This window comes from Ochlerotatus camptorhynchus, unplaced genomic scaffold (assembly GCF_037179485.1).
Source record: "Ochlerotatus camptorhynchus isolate MF236.1 unplaced genomic scaffold, CSIRO-AGI_Acam_v1.1 ptg000177l, whole genome shotgun sequence".
Classification (NCBI taxonomy): domain Eukaryota; kingdom Metazoa; phylum Arthropoda; class Insecta; order Diptera; family Culicidae; genus Ochlerotatus; species Ochlerotatus camptorhynchus.
Window position 1 is genome coordinate 1,306,511 of NW_027040667.1, and position 21,546 is coordinate 1,328,056.

General features: G+C 40.4%; 2 protein-coding genes across 2 annotated transcripts in view; both read right to left on the reverse strand.

Annotated features, from left to right (window-relative positions):
• The window catches only part of LOC135701854 (uncharacterized), a 33,028-nt gene extending 12,082 nt beyond the window's left edge, over positions 1–20,946 (reverse strand). Inside the window, exons 1-3 of the mRNA XM_065222796.1 lie at positions 20,671–20,946; positions 14,086–14,670; positions 12,924–13,068 (exon numbers count right to left, since the gene is read on the reverse strand). Of these exons, the coding sequence (XP_065078868.1) occupies positions 12,924–13,068; positions 14,086–14,670; positions 20,671–20,946 (1,006 nt within the window). The remainder of the gene's footprint in view (positions 1–12,923; positions 13,069–14,085; positions 14,671–20,670) is intronic.
• Positions 1–21,546, reverse strand: part of LOC135701821 (neuropeptide SIFamide receptor-like) — a 614,024-nt gene that overhangs the window by 203,484 nt on the left and 388,994 nt on the right. The window lies entirely within an intron of this gene.

Below are 21,546 nucleotides of genomic sequence, written 5' to 3' on the forward strand. Positions count from 1 at the left end.
GTTTCATAACTAAAGAGCCAGTCAATTTTTCTGAGATTCCACAAATGCAGAAGAGCTTGTTCAAAATTCTGTGTATTCTGAGAAGGTGATTAATAAAAGAAACAAAAATTAATCGGTGTTTCATAACTATAGAGTCAGATAAAAGTATTTTTTCTCTGTAAAATAAACATCGATTCAACATGAATTACAGCATGTTAATAGTTCGTAGGTCCTCCTTTGTTCTCAACCAGTTCAAACAACCCATTCGGCATGCTTTCAACCAAGCTGCGGCACGTAGATTCTTGCATTCCGTTCCACGCTGATACGACTGCCTGTATGAGCTCTTGAACATTTCCACACTGCCTATTGTCTGCATATACTATCCGAGAACAAGCTGGCCATTCCATGATCTGAATGCCATGGTTGCTCGGCTTGTGCGAACTGAAGCGTTATCTTGTTGGAATATCCACTCAACTTGATAGTTTTGTTGTAAGAATGGTAGCAAATGGATTTGAAGAAGCTCGGTGTACTCCTGATTGTTCATTCGCGTTGAAGGAAAAGCAATATTCACCATTCCACTCTGACAAAATGCTCCCCGAGCCATCATACTACCACCACCAAAGTTGCGTGTGGAAAAATAACGCTGCTCTTTCCGTATATCCTTCCAGTAAGAAGAAATACCATATGGCCCATCCAAATGAAATTTCTTCTCATGCGAGAAAATCGCTTTAAGGAATAAACTGAATTAAAAAAAACCGACGAACCGACATGACAATTAGTTCTGACCTATGCCCGAAAATTGTAAATGGCCGATTTAAATGTGCAGTGATCCGAACTGTCAAAACCATAGGATTTTTTTAATTAGATAAAATAATTTGTCCAGAATAGATCAGACACGAACCAATTCATAAAACAGCAAAAAAAGGTTATCTTCCATTTAATTCCACTTAATTTTGGTATCCATGACAGATACGTATTTCGACTACAATGTGCAGTCTTCATCAGTGTCATTCCCACTAAAGAACTTACCAAAATCTAACCCCCTTAAGTACCCCATCCCCTTTCATTACTTCATTATGATGGCTACCAAGCCTTTGGGGATTTTCCTTATTAGAGAGTTGTATAGATGTTTCTCCTTTAGCTTTCTTAAATCTTTGGTTTTTATTAGTTAGGTAGGTTCCGATTCAACACATTGTAGTTTCATTTTTATACCTATGATCTTGACTTTTTACCTAGGGGATGAGTACTTAAGGGGGTTAGGTAAGTTCTTTAGTGGGAATGACACTGATGAAGAATGCAGATTGTAGTCGAAATACGTATCTGTCATGGATACCAAAATTAAGTGGAATTAAATGGAAGATTACCTTTTTGCTGTTTTATTTAGCATTCCGCTAACAACCCAATTTCATTACTTCACTAATTCATAACTTTTGCATGCGGGTTCACGGCTTAGCTAAATATTTCCCGCGAACACGCAGCCAGATGTCAGTAGTGTACTTTGGTCAATTTTTTTATTGTTTTTGCTATGGTCATTTATGTCGGTTTGTCGGTGTCGATTTGAAGACGAGTTTCCTTATGACGAGGCAAAAGCCGTGGAACTTGCTTCAGTTTATGTCACTAAATGTGAGAACTGCCTTTCAATGTTCGGTAGACTGTCGAACGCGAAACGTCAAGTGATCGTTCTGCCTTAATCTGATTCAAGCTCTTTAGTGAGTTGCTTGCAGCTTTAATTACGCTGCGTTGAACGTCCTTTCAGATAGTTTTTTTTAGATCCTCCTTTTGAGGTAGGACTACGTCTTTGATTAACAAACGGCGCCGGTGGTGTAGTGGTAAGCGTGATTACCTCTCACCCCAGCAGGCCTGGATTCAATCCCAGTCGGTGCCGCCGGGATGTTCTGAGGCATAACATCTCTGATCACGCCTTCCTTCGGATGGGAAGTAAAGCCGTTGGTCCCCGGTTCATGAGTTGATGGGTCAATAGGTAGGGTCCAGGTGTGGGAACTGCCTTCCTGGCACGTCGGTAGCATTGGTGCTCAGCACGGAAAACAAGATCGACGGAAAAAACAAACCAAAGGAGAAAAAAAATACGTCTTTGATTTCTATATGGGGGTACACTTTGTGAAAACCGAAAATGGAACATGTAACAAATTAAGAAAGATTTTGAACGTTAATAACTCAGCTGCCCCTGGTCCAATTTCAATAATTTAATCACCAATCGATCAAAAATATGGCTACGCATCGATAACAATGCTTCCTAATGTTGATGTTCGACAAGAAACTATTGAAAAAACTGGTAAATGTCCAGCATTGTCCAAAAGCGTCGAATTAACTAACAAATCCACCAGCCCCGTAACGTGGGTAGATCACCTTTTCGTGGTACGTTACGGGATGTAAGATCTACCACCGATTCCTAGTCTTGACTACTTCAAACTAGGGGAACAGGATTACAGTAATCAAAGGAACACACCTTAGTCCTTGTTACTTTTTATGCCTTGTTGATAGTGATAAGTCCTCGGGTTGCGTGGACCGAGGATGGTCTTGAAACAAGGAAAAAATGAGTTAGTTAGTCTTCACCTATGTGATTCCTAATCTTCTATTCGTTGTTTCCTAGTTTGAAGTGGTTAAGACTAGGGTTCTGATGCATGGTCATTATCGGTGTCATGTCTTGTTTTTTTTGCTAAGGAATCCAATTTTGACTGACAAAGGGGCGCGCCTTTGGAGGGTGTTTCAACACTCCGAAGGGTATAAATAGCGGGACCTTTCAATTAGAATCGATTCCTTGCGATAAAGGCAAGAATGACAACTGTATCAAAACCGAATACTTCATCATTTCTCAATAGTGATGGAGTAATACGACATGCACTAAACTAAGGACACGGGATATACTACAATAGATCAAATTACTGGTCGCAGTGGTTTTATGTCCCGAACAGAGGAAAAAAAAACAAATCCACCAATTACCTACATGCATATGCTGCTTCCCCAGCACAGTCGTCAGAGAGTAGTAAGTAGACGAAACAAGTCGAAGTGGCATTCGCCTCCTATCCTCGGGCGCGTGCGAATAGGGAGGATGCAATTGCGTAATATTTGGCACACTCATCGCCATATTCAGAACCAAACGCAAATTCTTCGAGATAACCACCATCCGTCGTCTGGCTCGCCGTGGCAGTGTCTGATGTATCTCCGGTCTGATTTACGAGGTGTGCTGAAGGTGTTCCTGAAAAATGAGATCCGTGATGCTGTCACCTACACTAAACACGCCAAGCGTAAGCGGCCATGGATGTCATCTACGTTTTGAAGTGACAGAGACGCACTCTGCTTGGTTTCGGAGGATAAAACTTTGGCAACAAAACGGCTCTTTTCAGGGCCACCAAGCTTATTATAGTAAAGAGTAGGAATAGAATTCATCTGCCTGTTTGTCCATATTCAGAACCAACGATCACACAAAATGCTCATGTAATCAAACTGGAAGCAGGGGTACAAATTATTTTGATCAATCTTGATCAACTTTGAATCGCCACGGCCGGATATTTTCGATGGAAGAAGCAACAATCTAGCATCTAATTCGACGAAGACGGCAGGAAACATTGTTGAAGCCGAGTTATTTACGAAAGAGAGTGTCGATTAAGAAAATCGATTAATGTAGATAGGACCTATTGAAAAGTGACGCAAGATTTGTTTTCCTTTCAAGTGCTTTTCTCCTGGTAGTGCAACAACAAGACCATATTGGTACTGCGTAAAGCATGGCCGGTCTTAAAACTTGTTTAAATATTAGAAGTTTATTCGTCAGGCAAAGTTTGGATTTCCTGTTTATAAGAGGATACAAACTATTTATATATTTGTTACATTTGGCTTGAATGCCCTCAATGTGATCTTTAAAAGTTAGTTTATGGTCAAGTACTAATCCAAGATATTTCACTTGGTTTGACCAGGAAATTGGAACTCCGTTCATAGTGACTATGTGACTACTACTAGGTTTCAAAAACGAAGCTCTAGGCTTATGTGGAAATATTATAAGTTGAGTTTTGGAAGCGTTGGGAGAAATCTTCCATTTTTGTAAATAAGAAGAGAAACTATCTAAACTTTTCTGCAGTCTGCTGCAAATAACACGAAAACTTCTTCCTTTAGCGGAAATGCCTGTGTCATCAGCGAACAAAGATTTGTGGCAACCCTGAGGCAAATCAGGGAGGCCCGAAGTGAAAATGTTATACAATATAGGCCCAAGAATGCTACCCTGAGGAACTCCTGCTCTAACAGGTAGTCGATTAGATTTGGAATTTTGATAATTTACCTGCAGAGTTCTGTCAGTTAAATAATTTTGAACTAATTTCATAATATAAAGTGGAAAATTAAACTTTTTCAATTTAGCAATCAAACCTTCATGCCAAACACTGTCGAATGCTTTTTCTATGTCTGGAAGAGCAACTCCAGTTGAGTGGCCTTCAGATTTGTTTGAACGAATTAAATTGGTAACTCTTAAGAGTTGATGGGTAGTTGAATGCCCATGGCGAAATCCAAACTGCTCATCTGCAAAAATTGAGTTCGTATTGATGTGAAGCATCATTCTATTCAAAAAGTTTACTTATTGAAGAAAGCAAACTTATTGGACGGTAGCTAGAAGCTTCAGCTGGATTTTTATCCGGCTTCAAAATTGGAACAACTTTTGCATTTTTCCATTTATCAGGAAAGTATCCCAAATGGAAACATCTGTTAAATAATTTTACCAGGAAAGACAAGGTACTCTCTGGGAGTTTTTTTTATGAGGATATAGAAAATTCCATCATCACCTGGAGCTTTCATATTATGAAACTTTTTAGCTATAGACCTTACTTCGTCCAAATCAGTCCCCCAGGAATCATCAAAAATATTTTCCCGAGAGAAAATATTCAGAAAATCCCGAGCAACCTGATTCTCAATAGGACTAGTAAGACCCAAACTGAAATTATGGGAACTCTCGAATTGCTTAGCAAGTTTATGAGCTTTTTCCAAATTTGTGATCAAAATTTTACCATCTTCTTTAAGCGCTGGAATAGGCTTTTGAGGTTTTTTCAAAAATTTTGTGAGTTTCCAAAAGGGTTTGGAACTCGGGTCTAATATGGCATTAGCTCATTTTCGCTTCGGACGGCGTGGTGAACAGCAATAGCAGCAGTAGGAAGGTGGTGGCTAGTCCACTCCTTCACACCTAACAAGCAACAATTGACTGGTCGTGGCAAAGGAGGAAAAGGTCTGGTAAAGGAGGTGCCAAGCGTCATCGCTAAGTTCTTCAAGATAACCACCATCCGTCGTCTGGCTCGCCGTGGCGGTGTCAAACGTATCTCTGGTCTGATCTACGAGGTGTGCTGAAGGTGTTCCTGGAAAATGAGGTCCGTGGTGCTGTCACCTATACTAAACACGCCAAGCGTAAGTGGCCATGGATGTCCTCTACAATAAAACGGCTCTTTTCAGGGCCATCAAGCTTATATCAGTAAAGAGTTGGAATAGAATTTATCTGTGCCTGTTTGTCCATATTCAGAACCACAAGCCCCCAACGATCACACAAAATACTCTCCAGAGTTGTAATCTTGTAACCACACTTGGAAGCAGGGGTGCAAGTGATTTTGATTGATTCTCTTAATCAACTTTCTCTTTGAAAAAAATTACTAAAAATTTGGTACGCCTACAATTCAAAAAACGGAAAGAGTTGAGATAATAGATAATTGCTCAATTAAAAGAACTAAATACTCTTCACATTTATTCCCTCCACTAGCGGTCCTTCGGCAAGCTTCCGTTCGTGCCCCTAGGCACAGACCCTTTTACTTTTTTTATCCTCCCTTTCATCACTTACCATCAAACGCAAGGAGTAGCGCTTCAACCCAGTTTAGATGAATTTCGGTTGTTTTGCAAAATGCAAAATAATCATTTTGCAGTTGATCCCTAGTTTGATCCTCCAAATCATCCTCATCAAGATGAATACGAATATTAGTATGGACGAGTGCACCGATGAATTTGAGTTCACTCACTCGAGAATAAGTGACACAAGCTGCGGGCAATGTTTATTAATCATGAACACTAAATGTTCATGAATAATGAATAATGAACATTTAGTGTTCATGATTAATAAACATTACCCGCAGCTTGTGTCACTTTTTCTCGAGTGGTTGAACTCAAATCCATCGGTGCACTCGTCCATTGACAACAACAGGGGCGATAATGAACATCCAGTTGCAGCCACAAATGAAGAAAATCAAATGTTGACTTCGATACTCCCGATGTCAATCATACAAGGTCTGGAACAACAAGTAGCTTGCTGGTGTTAGAAGCAAAAATGTTGTAAACATTGCTGAGCAAGTGAATGCCGATGTCACGGCAGCACAACATTCCATACTGCGAATAGCAGACGTGTCGTCACAGAAAACAGCTGTTTCGTGTAAAAAGATAAACATTGCGATGAAACACGACCTCCACTAGACATTTTCACATTTCACTAATACCAACAAGCCGGTTGGGCCAGACCTTGTACAATTGACATCGCGATACTCCGAGGTTGCCTTGATCAATAGAATGTTGTTTTGTCAATTCATGCAGGTAGGTAGTCTATCTGCTAAGGTTGTCTTCAATTTCAGCTAAGTTGAGTGTAGAAGAAATGATTTTTATCAGCACTGAACATCACATTCACGATACGCCAAAATCTTTCCTTTTTCTGGTTCCGACAAATCCAGAGAACATTGAGATTTGGGCGTAATTGCTTTTGTAAATAAACACGTCAATGATTGTTCGCGAATAAAAGCTCAATCTTGCAAACAAGTTATACCAAATGATAGAGGAGTCATTCCTCTACCTTTTTGTGTTGTTAGTTTTAAAGATTGAGCTTTAACTCGCGAGAAATCGGTGATTGACATGTTTGTTTACAAAAGCAATTACGCCCTAATCTCGAAGTTTTCCGGCAATTCGTTCCACGCGGCATTTTAAGGGCATTGGTGAAGGAAAACTGGATTGCAACTGAAGCGAATGACTTTATAAATGAATTGGCTATATAGTTGTGAAACAGAAAATTTCACACATTTCTCTTTTGCCGTAGGACTACGTCTTTCGGGAAGGTTTCTAATTCAGGGAAATGCAACGAAAATTGGTCAGACTTTAAATGCTAATAACTTGGCCAATTATCGATGGATTTTTTATGATTTGTCCTCAACCGACCTCAAAAGTGCAAAACTTGTGTAATACCCATCTAACAATTTTCACAATGTAATCGCTTTACTCATTTCATTTATACAGCCTCAAGCTGTACTCTTTTTTTTTTTTCCTTTGGTTTGTTTTTTTCCGTCGATCTTGTTTTCCGTGCTGAGCACCAATGCTACCGACGTGCCAGGAAGGCAGCTCCCACACCTGGACCCTACCTATCGACCCATCAACTCATGAACCGGGGACCAACGGCTTTACTTCCCATCCGAAGGAAGGCGTGATCAGAGAACGTTATATGCCTCAGAACATCCCGGCGGCGCCGACTGGTATTGAACCCAGGCCTGCTGGAGTGAGAGGTAATCACGCTTACCACTACACCACCGGCGCCGTTTAAGCTGTACTCAAACGTTATGCGATATGAGGCAACTTTTGCTCAACCTCCACATACAAGCAAATCTGGCGAACTTAGTATCAGCTACTTATGGCTGTTTGGACGGTTGTGGCAGGCTCTTATTGCATTATCCACTTACGCTTCTATACAGCTGTTATTCTGCTGTTTAAGTTGGTTGTGAAAGGTGCTTATAATTCAATCTTTTTCCGGTTAGGTTATCCAATAATCACTACACAGTTTTATGTTGAAGCCGGGTTAAATATATTGTTTCGTTTTTTTTTGGATAAATTTATTGAGTTTATTATGCTGTGAGAATCAAATTAATCGAAATTGGTTAGAGCACACCACCAAATTATTTACCCTGCACCGGAACCTGGAATCGAAAGCGAGACGACCGCATTGGCAGACCTTGACACTACCAACTTCGCTACACCAACACTTTGAACTGACGTAAACAAATATACATGACTTTCTACAATAATATCGTTGAGTAGAGGCTTTATAATAGTGCACATGAATTACTTGTCTCGACTACTTACTTCAGCTTTGTAAAACTGCACACGTCTAAAAATAAACCTAGTTGACTGTGAAAATGCTTAAAAAATTGCGCTAACACAGTTTATTAGCTGAGTACAGGTTGTTTAGTTGTTGAAAAAGCGCTTTTGATATTTACGTTATTCAGCAATAGTTGTTGGTTGTGTTGTTGTGTAGAAGCCATCAAATGAGTAACATATTCACTTTATTGGCTCTGTTTTGCAGCTACAAGTTGAAAGTTGATTAGCAGTTCGTCGCACGGTGCTGATCTGTTCGGACGTGCGTTGTTCGTTCTCCGCGTTTTTGTTTGGTAAAGTGAGGTTTCGAATTTTGTAAATTGTTATGAATTTGTATTAATTAAGATTGACAAAGATTGATACGAGTGGTTAGCAATGCAAATAAATAGCAGAAAAATGTAAAATCATGCTAAATTGCGACAAAAATCGACGATGTGCTTTTTTGTTGGTGTGTGGTTGTATTCGAGGAATGCAGACAATGACGCTTGTACGAGCGCATTGAGTGATGACTGCAAGAAGAGGAGGCCAATGGAAAAAAACGAAAAGAATCTAGTGTGCTTGAAGACAGTTTCTGGGTAGTGTGTGTAGGAAATTGTGAAAATATCATAGCAGAGAGTCAAGACTTGCTGTGTTGGGGCAATGAGATTGATTCCCGATGTGAGCAATCGGTTAAGTTGTATGAGTCGATCTGCTCATCTCTCTCTGCAGTCAATTGTGCTGGGGTGCGAGCTTTACGTTATGATGACTGATCATCATTGATGATTTCTGCTTTGCTTGCTCGGTGTGAATGGTTTAGATTTGTGATCAATATAGGTAGGGTTACGGTATGTAATGTGGGTCTAGTCCTTTCATTCGGCCTATCACGCAAATAAATAATTAATTAAGGAATATTACACAAAAAATAAGGAAAATATTGATCACTGATGATTGATAAATGTGTACCACACACAAATCAATTTATATCACAACATTTCAATACATTTTCAGCTCTCGTAAGTAATAAAACTGGTTGAGAATATCACTCTGTTCGGAGTTTTTAGCCGCCATGACTTCTAAGGTTAAGATGGGAAGGTTGCACTGACGATCATCAAATGGCCTGATTATGGCATTTATTGAATGGAATTACCTGATAATACACACTAGACGTAAAACTCACAGTTACTGTTTGAATATTTTATGTTTATTTTAATTGTTTAACAACGTTTTCACAAGTAAATCATGGACCCAACTTTAGGGACACATTTCTTTTCTATGTTCCTAACTTTGGCCCATGAAATTCATTTGACAGCATATAGCAATAAGAGTAACGTCAACAATGTGGTTTGCATTTGGATGATAAGGAACGAACAGGAAGGGAGATTTTTTCTGCCAAATCTGTATAATGAACATCACAATGTTTTGATTTAGATATTCTGCGGTCGAAAGACGATAAGCGAAATTTTTAATTTTTAATTTTTAACTTGAGTGATTTAATGTAGTTTTCGTAAAATTTTCTCTAAGAAATGTTTTGAGGAATGAAGAGTATTAAGTTAACAGTGATAGTGATAAAAAAAAATACATAAGAAAACGTTACCAAGAGCGTTTTTTTTGAGAATCAAACAGGATAGGACGAAGTTGCATCCATAAATAGACCCAATTTGGGGACAATAGACCGATATTACATACATTTCCCTGGTGAGTTTTTGTCTTAAAAAAAGTAAGTTTTTCAACTTTTTGCGGTTCCTGATAGCAAACGACATGATAAGCATATCTAAGCATACCATTTAGCAGTAGAATATCGTTTGCAGGTAAATTAATTGATGAGTTATGATTAAAAACGTAATCTATGGCTGCATATTAGACCGAGGTTAGGGACGTATACCCTACTTTGGCGGTCCGTGAGATACTTCGCTTATTGTGAAGAGCAGGATAGGAGGGATGGCTTCAAATCATTGGCAAGTTTGCTTGTGTGTATCATGCCTGAATGTATTGCTGATTAACCAGTCTTCACGGAAACATGTACCATGCTGAGCTTGTGTACAAAAATCCAAGCGAATGTTTAGTTTGAACTTGCGTGCAATCTTAAACCCATGTACATTTCACGCAATACACTCTGGTGTATCAATGTTGTTCGCAAGTGTATGCGCAGATATTTGTACACGAGTTTAAACATGAGCTTAAGGGGAAGCTCACCGCTCCGAAAAAAATAATTACGTTTTGATTTTTCTAAAAAAATTGGAAAAAGATATCAAAATTCTAAGAAAATCACATATTTTTTTATTTTTCAAAGAAAATTCACGTGCAAAAACATTTTTTATAAGTCATTATGGCATAAAGTTGGACTCAAAAAACCACAAAACATCAACTTTTCGGTTTTTCTGAGAGTCCAATTTTTTTTCATGATGGGATAGAAAAAAATTTTTTGCATGTAATTTTTGACAAAAATCTAAGAAAGAAACTGATTTTCTTGGATTTTTGATAATTTTTCCCAATATTTTTAGAAAAATAAAAACGTACCGAAAATATTTTTTTTATTTTTGGGCCGGTGAGCTTCCCCTTAAACACTGGTTTACACACGGGGTTGTGTACGGAGCAAAATTTTCAGACAGACGTGCTCGCCCTTTTGCGCGCCAGCAGTGTGCATGTTGCAGCTTCGCTTTACGCCAAAATGTTGCAAATTTTCTGGCGCGCAAAAGTGTGGGCACTTCCATGCATTAAGTACGTCACGCAAAATGTTGGGTAAATCAACACCCCTCGCTTTTCGTCACGCTATTCCTATAGGGTAGAGAACTACTTCGGCCTAATCGCCCATTTTGGGCCTATCGAGCAGAAAACTTCAAATAAATCCATGATTTCAGAGTTAACAAGTCAATTATGCGTTTGGTACGATACTTTAGTTAATAAGTTACCGAACGAAGTCAATGAGAACGCGTGGTATGAAGGTTTGAACTTATTATTCCCAAAAACAAAAGAAGCGCTCCGACCGAATCAATTTTTATCTTCATCCGATAGGCCAAAGTGAATTCATTGGCGTTTCAATGGCGTTTCAATGGCGTTTCAATGGCGTTTCAATGCGTTAGGCCGAGTTTAAAATTCATAGGCCGAGTTTGGCGTCAAGAAGCAGTGTTGCACTTTTGAGAATATCTCAACGATTGGTTTCTCGTTTTCAAATCTTACGGTACGTACGGAAAGGTAAATAAATTTGGAAGCCATCAGTAATAATAACATTTCGTTTGGTGCTAAACTTAACTAGATTAAGAAAGACTAAGTGCGGGTTATGCTTAATAGGCCGGAAATGGGGTAGTTAACCCTAACTCCTAATGCATTGCTAGTCGCAGATCTGTGAACCCCTCTCTACCGCTTAGAGCGCGACGTACTTAATGGATACTTCCTAACTGGGCTACCACAGAACGAATTTGAACTTATGCTACTGTTGTGACGGAGATGTGGCATCTGCTAGCTTGTCAAAACAACATGTCGATGCGTACCACACGCCACACGATTTTGACATGATGTTCTGACATGTTGCATGATACCACATCACAGCCACACCATTTCAGTTGCAATTCAAGAGCAAATTTTCATTGCGTCGAAAGTAACAACGGTAAACAAAGTTTAGCTATCAGTGTCAATCGATGCTCCTGCTATTACACTATATACTTTTAAACAAGAATTATTCAAGTATGTAACTGAACGCATGCAATATTTTTTTGATGTTTTTAAGGTATCCCCGGAAGAGTGCGTTTTTGGTCTGTGTGGTTTTCATTTATGATGTTTTAGAGTGATTCTATTTGTGCGCAGTCTTCACGATACAACATGAGTACGTGTAAATCAAGTTCACATACACCATACGGGCTTTGGCTGAAGGGGGGAAATACAAGTAAAATTTTTTTTTATCGATTTTTTTATTTTTTATATTTTACTTTAAAACTTTTTAAAAAATGCTACGAGCACGAGGAAGGAGTGATCTATGGCCCCGGTATCGCCGATTAACCGTAAGTTCCAGAAATCATGAAACCAGATTTAAGCAATTTAATGCAAAAAAACCCCAAACGTTTGCATTGTTTCATTTGCTCACAAAAAAATTCCGAAAATCGTCGAGTTTTTGACGTGTTACTTGTATTTCCCCCCTTAATTGATTTCTGCTTGGAAAATGTTACGATTTTGGTCGAACAGAAGATACCTGTTTCAGCACAGTTGTTCAGGTGACTAAGGTCTATTCGATGGTGGACATATAAGTTGTGAATTCATTAACTGCGCGGTGCGCATGTGTGATTGATCATGTTTCATATCTTTGTACCCTGGCATTTTGGGAAATTACTGTTTTCTGCAAGGTTGTCGTGGTACTTTTTCAAGTTGCGATTTTTTGGAAGTATACTGATAAAATAGTTTGTTTATTATTTATTATAAAATTATGAAAAGCAAACAAAACTAGTCAAAAACATAAATTCATAAATTCAAAACATAAGGAAACATAGATTCAAATACAGTTTCATGAATAATCTTAACACTTGGTTTTTAAACTGTATCATTCTGGCGGTATTTCTCCATGGCTGGTTCCAAAAGATCTTTATTGAATCGAATTATCATCAGATCATTAAGCATACTGAGTGACATGCGGAGTCGGTGTTGTTCCAGTAGAAGTTTTATTCCAGAGAAACACCGCTCTACCGACACCTCTGTTGCTGATGTGGATAAAGCTATCATAGCGAGGTCGTATATCTGTTCATTATCATAACGTCGAACCTCCCAGTACTTTAATATATCGGTGCTGGATGGGAGCCGCGTTTTAGAATTTGCCAGATCTAGAAGTTTGACTTTTAAGTCGATCTCAGAAGGATTAAGCTTGGATGTTGACGCACGCTGACATTCTTCTTCAAGCATGGTTTCAAAATCGTCATCGCTTGACTTGGTAGCAGCGAGACATTCTGGCAGTTCTGATTGTCGTTGAATTGAAGATTTCTTTTTGAAAGTCTTCAATATGTTGCCAACTTTCAGCATGTGTTCCTAGACAATTTGAAAATAAATTTTAAAACAATATAATCGAAGAATATTGAAAATTTCTTAAGTTTAATTTCCTTTTTGATACAAAAAAAAAGTATATTCAATCTTTTGTGCAAAATTAATCATACAATGTAATTTTGTCTATGTACTAACATAATTAACTGACTTCATTAATTATGTGCACGCATTCTGTGGCTTTACACACACTAATGCAAGCCTCCAAGGTTCGGTAATTTTAAAACTGCGGAACTGTCCGGTTAAAGTTTAAAAACATGTTAAAAATTCAATATAGAAAAGTTATTCCAAACTTGTAAAAACTTTATTCAGTTAACAAAAAATACGTTGATTTAATCATTAAAATTTGTCGAGCCTCTTAACGGGATCTCTTTATGAAGAGCTTTGAGTTGGTTGGTTTATTTCCTTTAAATTCCTTTATAATTGCTTATATTTTGACAGATACGCGTATTTCGTTTACTACTTGCAGACTTCATCAGTGCGAAGTACTCAACACCACTTGATTTAATTGATTTCTAACATGTAACGGCTATTAAAAATTTAAACGACTTTTAAACTGTTCAAAGTGCATGCTGTTTCTTCAATTTAACGGGTTTTCAATAAAAAATGTCAGCAATTTTTTTCAACGAATTCAGTATTTTTTTAATAACATAATGTTTATTCTTCAAAAAACGTCAATGAATATTGGAGAAGGGGCCCTGGTCTTTTTCTACGTTTATCCGTAGGACGAAGAAAATCTAATGGCGTTTCAATGCGTTAGGACGGAATTGAAACTCGTAGAACGAATTTAGAATCATGAAGCAGCATTAGATTTTGAACAATATATCAACAATTTGTGACTCTTTATCAAATCCAACACGTATGGAAAGGTGGATAAATTTAGAAGTCATCTTTGACAGAAATATTCCATTTTTGGTTAAAATTCTTTCAGAAAAGAGAGGTAAAGCACGGGTTGTCCTTAGTAAGACGGAAATTAGATCAAAAACCCTATATAATTATACTTACGATCGCCTTAAGCCTTTCATCCATTGAAACATATGGCGAGTCGATAAAGCACCAGCGTTGGTCGAATAGCAAAGGCGCACGGAAGGCATCATTATCCATCATACGTATAGCTCTACCCTGTAGTGCTTGTTTAAGACTTTCTGAAAATCTATTGGCAGCAGGGATCTTACTGAGCTTTAGTCGACATATCTTTAGGAGCTTGAAAACGTCTCCTAGAATCAAATCATTCGCTTGCAGAGCTTTTGTTAGAACAAACAGCGGTTCGAATGCTGCGGCGAACTCTTCAATGTAGGTCCAGTCATCCGCTGTTACGTGCAATTCTTCAAACTTTTGACCAATATCCTCGAAAAATGCTTTTCTGCTATGTAACGAGTTGATCATTTCATATAGAGAGCCCCATCTCGTTTCCACATCTATTTTGGGCAGCGGAACCTTCTCAATTTCGAAAAATGGCTTGTATCCAACTTTCCGGCACGCTTTAACAATTTTTCGGACTTTTTTAAGAATGTCGCATTCCTTATCCACAGCATCATTTACAACCAGATTAATAGTATGGGCTGCGGATTCGTTACCGCTAAGAACAATGTTCTCACCCCACTGCGACCTAGCAAGAAGTACAGTCGACTTGTTTCGCGCTCCGGTATTTCGGAAGTTTTCTCGGTATTCGGTTGGTTTAAATTATCAGTTTTTTCTCGCTTAGTGATTACTGGCATAGTACCCGGCTAAACAATTATCTGAAAGTGAGTTTTTTTTCTGAGAAGAAAGTGTGTTTTCGGCATCATCGGAAGGAAAATTGTTTTTGCGATTGCCAATTCGCCAACCATTTTGCGCACCATCGGTGCGTGATCACGCATACCGGCACACAGATCATCGTCATCGAGTGTCAGCATCTGCCTCCGCATTTATACCGGTCATCCATCATCGTGTGTCCAGCTGAGTGCCGAGCCTAATACAAGCACACCACTACAAAGATCGCCCGCACACGCGCATCGAAGGTCACCCACGCTGCGCGTCTCTCCGCTGCTGCTGTGTAATCACTCGGTGGTAGTAGTATAGCAGATAAGTTTTTTTTTTCCTGTTTCTTTCTCTCGCCCATCAGTTAAATTTAATTTTGTGTTTCTGTGTTTGTAGTTTTTTTTCTGTTTATTGTGTCTGTGTGGTTTTAAGCATCGTTTCAGTGGTAGAGCGTTTACCGCTCCCACTAGTACGGCAAAATGGACGTCTCGTCAGAAGACGATATGGACATTTTGTCGGAAGATGACACCAGTTTGCCACTCGATGGCAAGAAAAGACGAAAACGTCCTGTCATTCATGGTTTGTCTCAGAAAAGCCCCCGATCGCGAGCCTATCCAGATGACTCGACTGGGCCATGGGTTGTCTACTTTCAGCCCAAAAACAAACCTTTGAACTTGATGCAAATTTCCACTGATCTGACGAAGCGATACTCGGCCGTGACTGAAATCACGAAGGTTAGGCACAATAAACTTCGTGTCTCCGTCTCTAACCTGAAGCAGGCTAACGAGATTGCTGCCTCCCAGCTCTTCACGCTCGAGTACAGAGTTTACATCCCAGCTCGTGATGTGGAGATCGAAGGTGTGGTCACCGAAGCGAGTCTGACCCCCGAGATCTTGGAGAAGCAGGCGGTTGGCCGTTTCAAGAACCCCTTGCTCCCCCCGGTGAAGATACTGGATGTCCAAAAACTGGGCTCAGTATCTGTCAGCGAGGGTAAAAAGAGTTTTACCCCCACAGACTCGTTTCGCGTGACCTTTTCTGGTTCAGCCCTTCCTCAGTATATCGAGCTGGGAAAACTTCGACTACCTGTACGCTTGTTCGTTCCCCGGGTCATGAACTGCCAAAACTGTAAGCAGTTGGGACATACGGCGTCCCACTGTGGCAGCAAGGCACGCTGTTCCAAATGCGGGGAGAAGCACGAGGATGGCGCCTGCACAGTCACGGCACCAAAATGCGTGTACTGCAAAGGATCTCCTCCTCATGGTCTCTCGTCGTGTCCGGTGTACAAACAACGCGGGGAAAAACTAGAGCGCTCTCTTAAAGAACGTTCCAGGCGGTCTTTTGCAGAAATGCTTAAGACAGCCAAGCCATCGACCAACGAAACAAATCCCTTCGCTCTTTTGTCAGATGACGAGTCTGGCTCTGACTTGGCTGAGGAGGGAGTTTCTTTCAGTTTTCCGGAAGGTTCTGCCCGGAAACGAAAACGCATCCGTTCGCGGAAAGTTGCAGATCAAGAACCCCAAATCAGCTTGCCCAAATCAAGGAATGGTGGAAAAAAGGAGACTTCTACTCCTCCTGGATTCCGCAGAACTGATTATACCCAGGATTTTCCACCTCTCCCGGGGACATCCAAAACCCCCGATGCCCCAATTTTCAGAACACAAGCCCCTTCTTCATCTGGGTTGTTCTCATTTGATAACATTGTGGACAGTATCCTCAATTACCTCGATATTTCTGATCCTCTCACAAGCATTGTTCTGGCAATGCTTCCTACTGTGAAAACCCTCTTGAAGCAGTTGACATTGAAGTGGCCCCTCCTTGCAGCAATCATCTCCTTCGATGGATAATTTTCCAAACGAGGTCGGGGATTTGATCACTGTTCTACAGTGGAATTGTCGAAGTCTTATTCCTAAGATAGAATCGTTTAAGTTTTTGGTTCACAATAACGATTGTGATGCATTTGCTCTGTGTGAAACTTGGCTCTCTTCAGATATCGATCTTCCTTTTCATGATTTTAACATTATTCGACTGGATCGTGAGGATTCGCGTGGAGGAGGAGTACTTTTGGGGATCAAAAAGTGCCATTCCTTCTATAGAGTGAATCTTCCACAATTTCCAGGTATTGAAGTTGTCGCATGTCAGGCTTTTGTTAAAGGCAAGAGCCTTTGTATTGCTTCTGTGTATATTCCTCCCCGAGTTTCGATTAGTCAAAAACAACTTTCAGATATCTGTTCAGTTCTTCCTACTCCACGGTTGATTATGGGAGATTTTAATTCCCACGGTACAGGCTGGGGGGAACTGTATGATGACAACCGTTCTACTTTGATATATGACCTCTGTGATAACTTCAATATGACAATTCTTAACAATGGAGAAGTAACACGTCTGGCTGGTCCATCCTCAAATGGAAGTAGATTAGACCTCACACTTTGCTCTAATTCATTATCGTTGGATTGCACGTGGAATGTGATCCAGGATCCCCACGGTAGTGATCACTTGCCGATCCAAATTTCGATTGCCAGTGGGTTCAATTCGTCGGAATCCGTTAACGTCGCGTACGACCTCACCCGTAATATCGATTGGACAACGTTCAAGAACGCGATAGATGAAGCCGTGTCGTCGGTAGAAGCGCTTCCACCGTTGGAGGAATATAAATTCCTCTCCAATCTGATCTTGGACAGCGCGCTTCGAGCTCAAACTCGGCCGGTTCCAGGAACGTATTTTCGTAGGAAACCTCCTACCCCTTGGTGGGACCAGCAATGCACTGAGGTTTATCGTAAAAAAACCGACGCGTTTAAGCTTTTCCGGAAACGCGGAACACCCGAGTATTTCGAAGCGTACTCAACTCTTGAACGCGAACTCAAGAGCCTCATCAAAGCCAAGAAACGCGGATACTGGCGGCAATTCGTGGACGGTTTATCGCGCGAAACGTCGATGAATACGCTTTGGAACACGGCGCGAAGGATGCGTAACCGGTCTTCAAACAACGAGAGCGAGGAGTACTCGGATCGGTGGATTCTCAAGTTCGCGCGAAAAGTATGTCCTGATTCCGTGCCGGCACAGATGATTTCTCGCGAAACGACGAATTCGGTAGACGAGATCAGCCAACCTTTTTCAATGCTGGAGCTCTCACTCGCGCTCCTTTCGTGTCGCAATTTGGCTCCGGGGGCTGATAGGATCAAGTTCGACTTGTTGAAGAACCTCCCAGACGTCGCTAAGAGGCGCATGTTGAACTTGTTTTGTCAGTTCCTGGAGTACAATATTGTTCCAGATGATTGGAGGCGAGTGAGAGTTATAGCCATTAAAAAGCCTGGAAAACCCGCGTCAGATCATAACTCGTATCGTCCCATCGCGATGTTATCGTGCATTCGAAAATTGTTGGAGAAAATGATCCTTTTTCGCCTCGACAAATGGGTTGAGACGAACCACCTACTCTCAGATACTCAATTTGGTTTCCGTAGGGGTAAGGGAACGAACGACTGTCTCGCGTTGCTTTCCACAGAAATCCAGTTGGCTTTTGCTAAAAAAGAGCAAATGGCTTCTGTGTTCTTGGATATTAAGGGGGCTTTTGATTCAGTATCGGTTGAAGTCCTTTCAGACAAACTCCACGCTTGTGGCCTTTCTCCATTAATTAATAACTTTTTGTACAATTTGCTGTCAGAGAAACATATGAGCTTTTCTCATGGAAACTCTACAGCTTCTCGATTTAGTTACATGGGTCTCCCCCAGGGCTCATGTTTAAGCCCCCTTTTGTACAATTTCTATGTCAGAGAAATTGACAATTGTCTAAGTGACAACTGCACGTTGAGACAACTTGCAGATGATGGCGTAGTTTCTATGACAGGGCCCACAGGGGTCAACCTGCAAGGACCCTTACAGGATACCTTAGACAATTTGTCTACTTGGGCTATCCAGCTAGGTATCGAATTCTCCACGGAGAAAACTGAGTTGGTCGTTTTTTCTAGGAAGCATAGCCCAGCACAACCAAAGCTTCAACTTTTGGGTAAACCGATCACTCATTCTATGTCCTTCAAATATCTTGGGGTCTGGTTCGATTCAAAATGCACCTGGAGATCCCACATTGAGTATCTGAAGCGGAAATGCCAACAAAGGATCAATTTTCTCCGAACAATTACCGGAACGTGGTGGGGAGCCCATCCGCAAGATCTTCTAACGTTGTACCGGACAACGATTTTATCGGTTTTAGAATACGGTAGTTTTTGTTTCCAGTCGGTGGCTAAAACTCACATCATCAAACTGGAACGTATCCAGTATCGTTGTCTTCGTATCGCGTTAGGATGCATGCACTCGACTCATACGATGAGTCTCGAAGTGTTGGCGGGCATGTTGCCACTATCGGATCGGTTTTCGGAATTGTCCCTCAGGCTCCTCACCCGTTGTGAAGTTATGAACCCACTGGTAATCGAAAACTTTGAGAAGCTTCTGGAGCTAAACCCTCAAACTCGTTTTATGTCATTGTACTACGTGTACATAACTCAGGATGTCAGCCCTTCACAGCATAATCCCCATCGTGTATGCTTCTCCGACTTCGGCAATTCAGTTAGTTTTGATTTATCTATGACGCGGGAGATTCGTGGAATCCCAGAACATCATCGTTCCATGATTGTTCCGTCAATTTACGCTGCAAAGTTTGGCCAAGTTGATTCTGCAAGATCGTTCTTCACAGATGGATCACTAATAGAGTCGTCCGCTGGTTTTGGTATTTATAACGAATTTCATAGCGCCTCTCGAATGCTTCAAGCTCCTTGTTCCGTATATGTTGCTGAACTGGCGGCAATATACTATACGCTAGAAACGATCGCCTCACTTGCACCAGATCACTATTTTATTTTTACGGATAGTCTCAGTTCTGTCGAGGCTATTCGCTCCATGAGGCCGGTAAAGCACTCCTCGTATTTTCTCATGAAAATACGAGAGCTTCTGAGTGCTTTATCTTTAAGATCTTTTGTCATCACCTTTGCATGGGTCCCATCTCATTGCTCGATTCCGGGCAATGAGAAGGCGGACTCACTTGCTAAGGTGGGCGCTATGCAAGGCGATATTTACGATCGACAAATCGCCTACAATGAATTTTTCTTCATTTATCGTCAACAGTCGCTCGCCAGCTGGCAAAATAAATGGAGTGAAGGGAGTTTGGGACGATGGCTATTCTCGATCATCCCTAAGGTGTCGAAGAATCCTTGGTTCAAGGGGTTGGATGTGGGTCGAGACTTCATTCGTCTGATGTCTCGCCTCATGTCCAATCACTATTCGTTAAACGCTCACTTGTTTCGTGTTGGGCTGGGAGACAGCAATCTCTGTGAATGTGGACAAGGTTACCAAGACGCTGATCACATCCTTTGGTCTTGTGCTGAGCATCGTGGAGTCAGATCTGAGCTGTGCGATTCCCTTCGGGCTCGAGGTAGACAACCTAATGTTCCAGTTCGGGATATTTTGGCTAGACGTGATCTGGAGTTTATGAAACTCATATATGTTTACTTTAAGAATACTGACCTTAGATTGTAAGTTTGATTAACCTTGTGTTTAGTTTGTGTATTGTGCGTGTAGTTTTTTTTTTATGTTTGTTTTCAAGATGAATAGAAATAAGTTCATGTTTTAGGATTAATTAAATATTTATATAATAAATCATATTTCAAACCTCCTTCTCCCTTTCCCCATCCAAAAAATTGTAAATCTCCACTAACCTCGAGACGACCGCGAGTAATCGGTTCAATTCCTTTAACTCTAGATTTAAGACATTATTCATGTATAATGCAAATGATAACTCGGCTCTGTAAAGTTTATTCGATTGGGCCTGTACAAATAAATTAATATAAAAAAAAAAAGAACAATGTTCTCAACGGCCTCCAACATTTCGTCGATTTCACCAGTGTGAAATTCATTATCGTCTTCTTCATCATCGTTTTCATAATCACTGGCTTGTTCGTGCTCAATGGAATTGAGTGCCACTTGTTGCGATTTATTCAATTCTTGTCCACACTTTTGTACATTTTTTCCGTTATCAGCTGTGTAAGCATAAACATGCGTGACATCAGTGCTGTATGATTTCAATACTTCTTCAATGGTGTTTTTCAGGTTCTGAGCAGTTTGCTTATCGGTTATCTCCATCATCGATAATGTGCGAGTGGAGACTTTTCCACCATGAAGTATTCGAGCGTTAATCCCGAAAATCTTTCGGTGTGGCGCACAGCTCCATCGATTTCCAAACAAAAAAATTTCTTCAACTCATTCGCAATCATGCCCTGATGATATTGGCGATAGCAGGGATACTTGAAGCGATTGCTTCACCATAGACGGGAATGTTTAAGCTCTTAGCTAGTGGTCCAATTGTAGCGCGACAAGCATGCGAGTTGAAGAAATTGAAAGAAATCGAATTGATAGTCGTCATTTCAATTAATCCACAATGGAATTCAACAGGATCCACTTGCACAGATACGGTTTTCAAACGCTTTGCTGGAGATAGCGAGGAGATCAGTTGGTCGGGTTTTATGCGTTTGTAGCCTGGGATTCCAATTTTTGCAGCGGTTTTTGGATGTATTTGAGCCAAATGCCTTTTCAAACTGCTCAATACATTTTTGAGTCTCCCGGTGCATCCAGTAAATTTGCATAGACACACATTATCTTTCTCATTGTAATGAAAAAAATGTGTTCTGAGATTAACATTAGGCGTATTACCTAGTATTCAGGGAATAAACAAACGATTGCTTT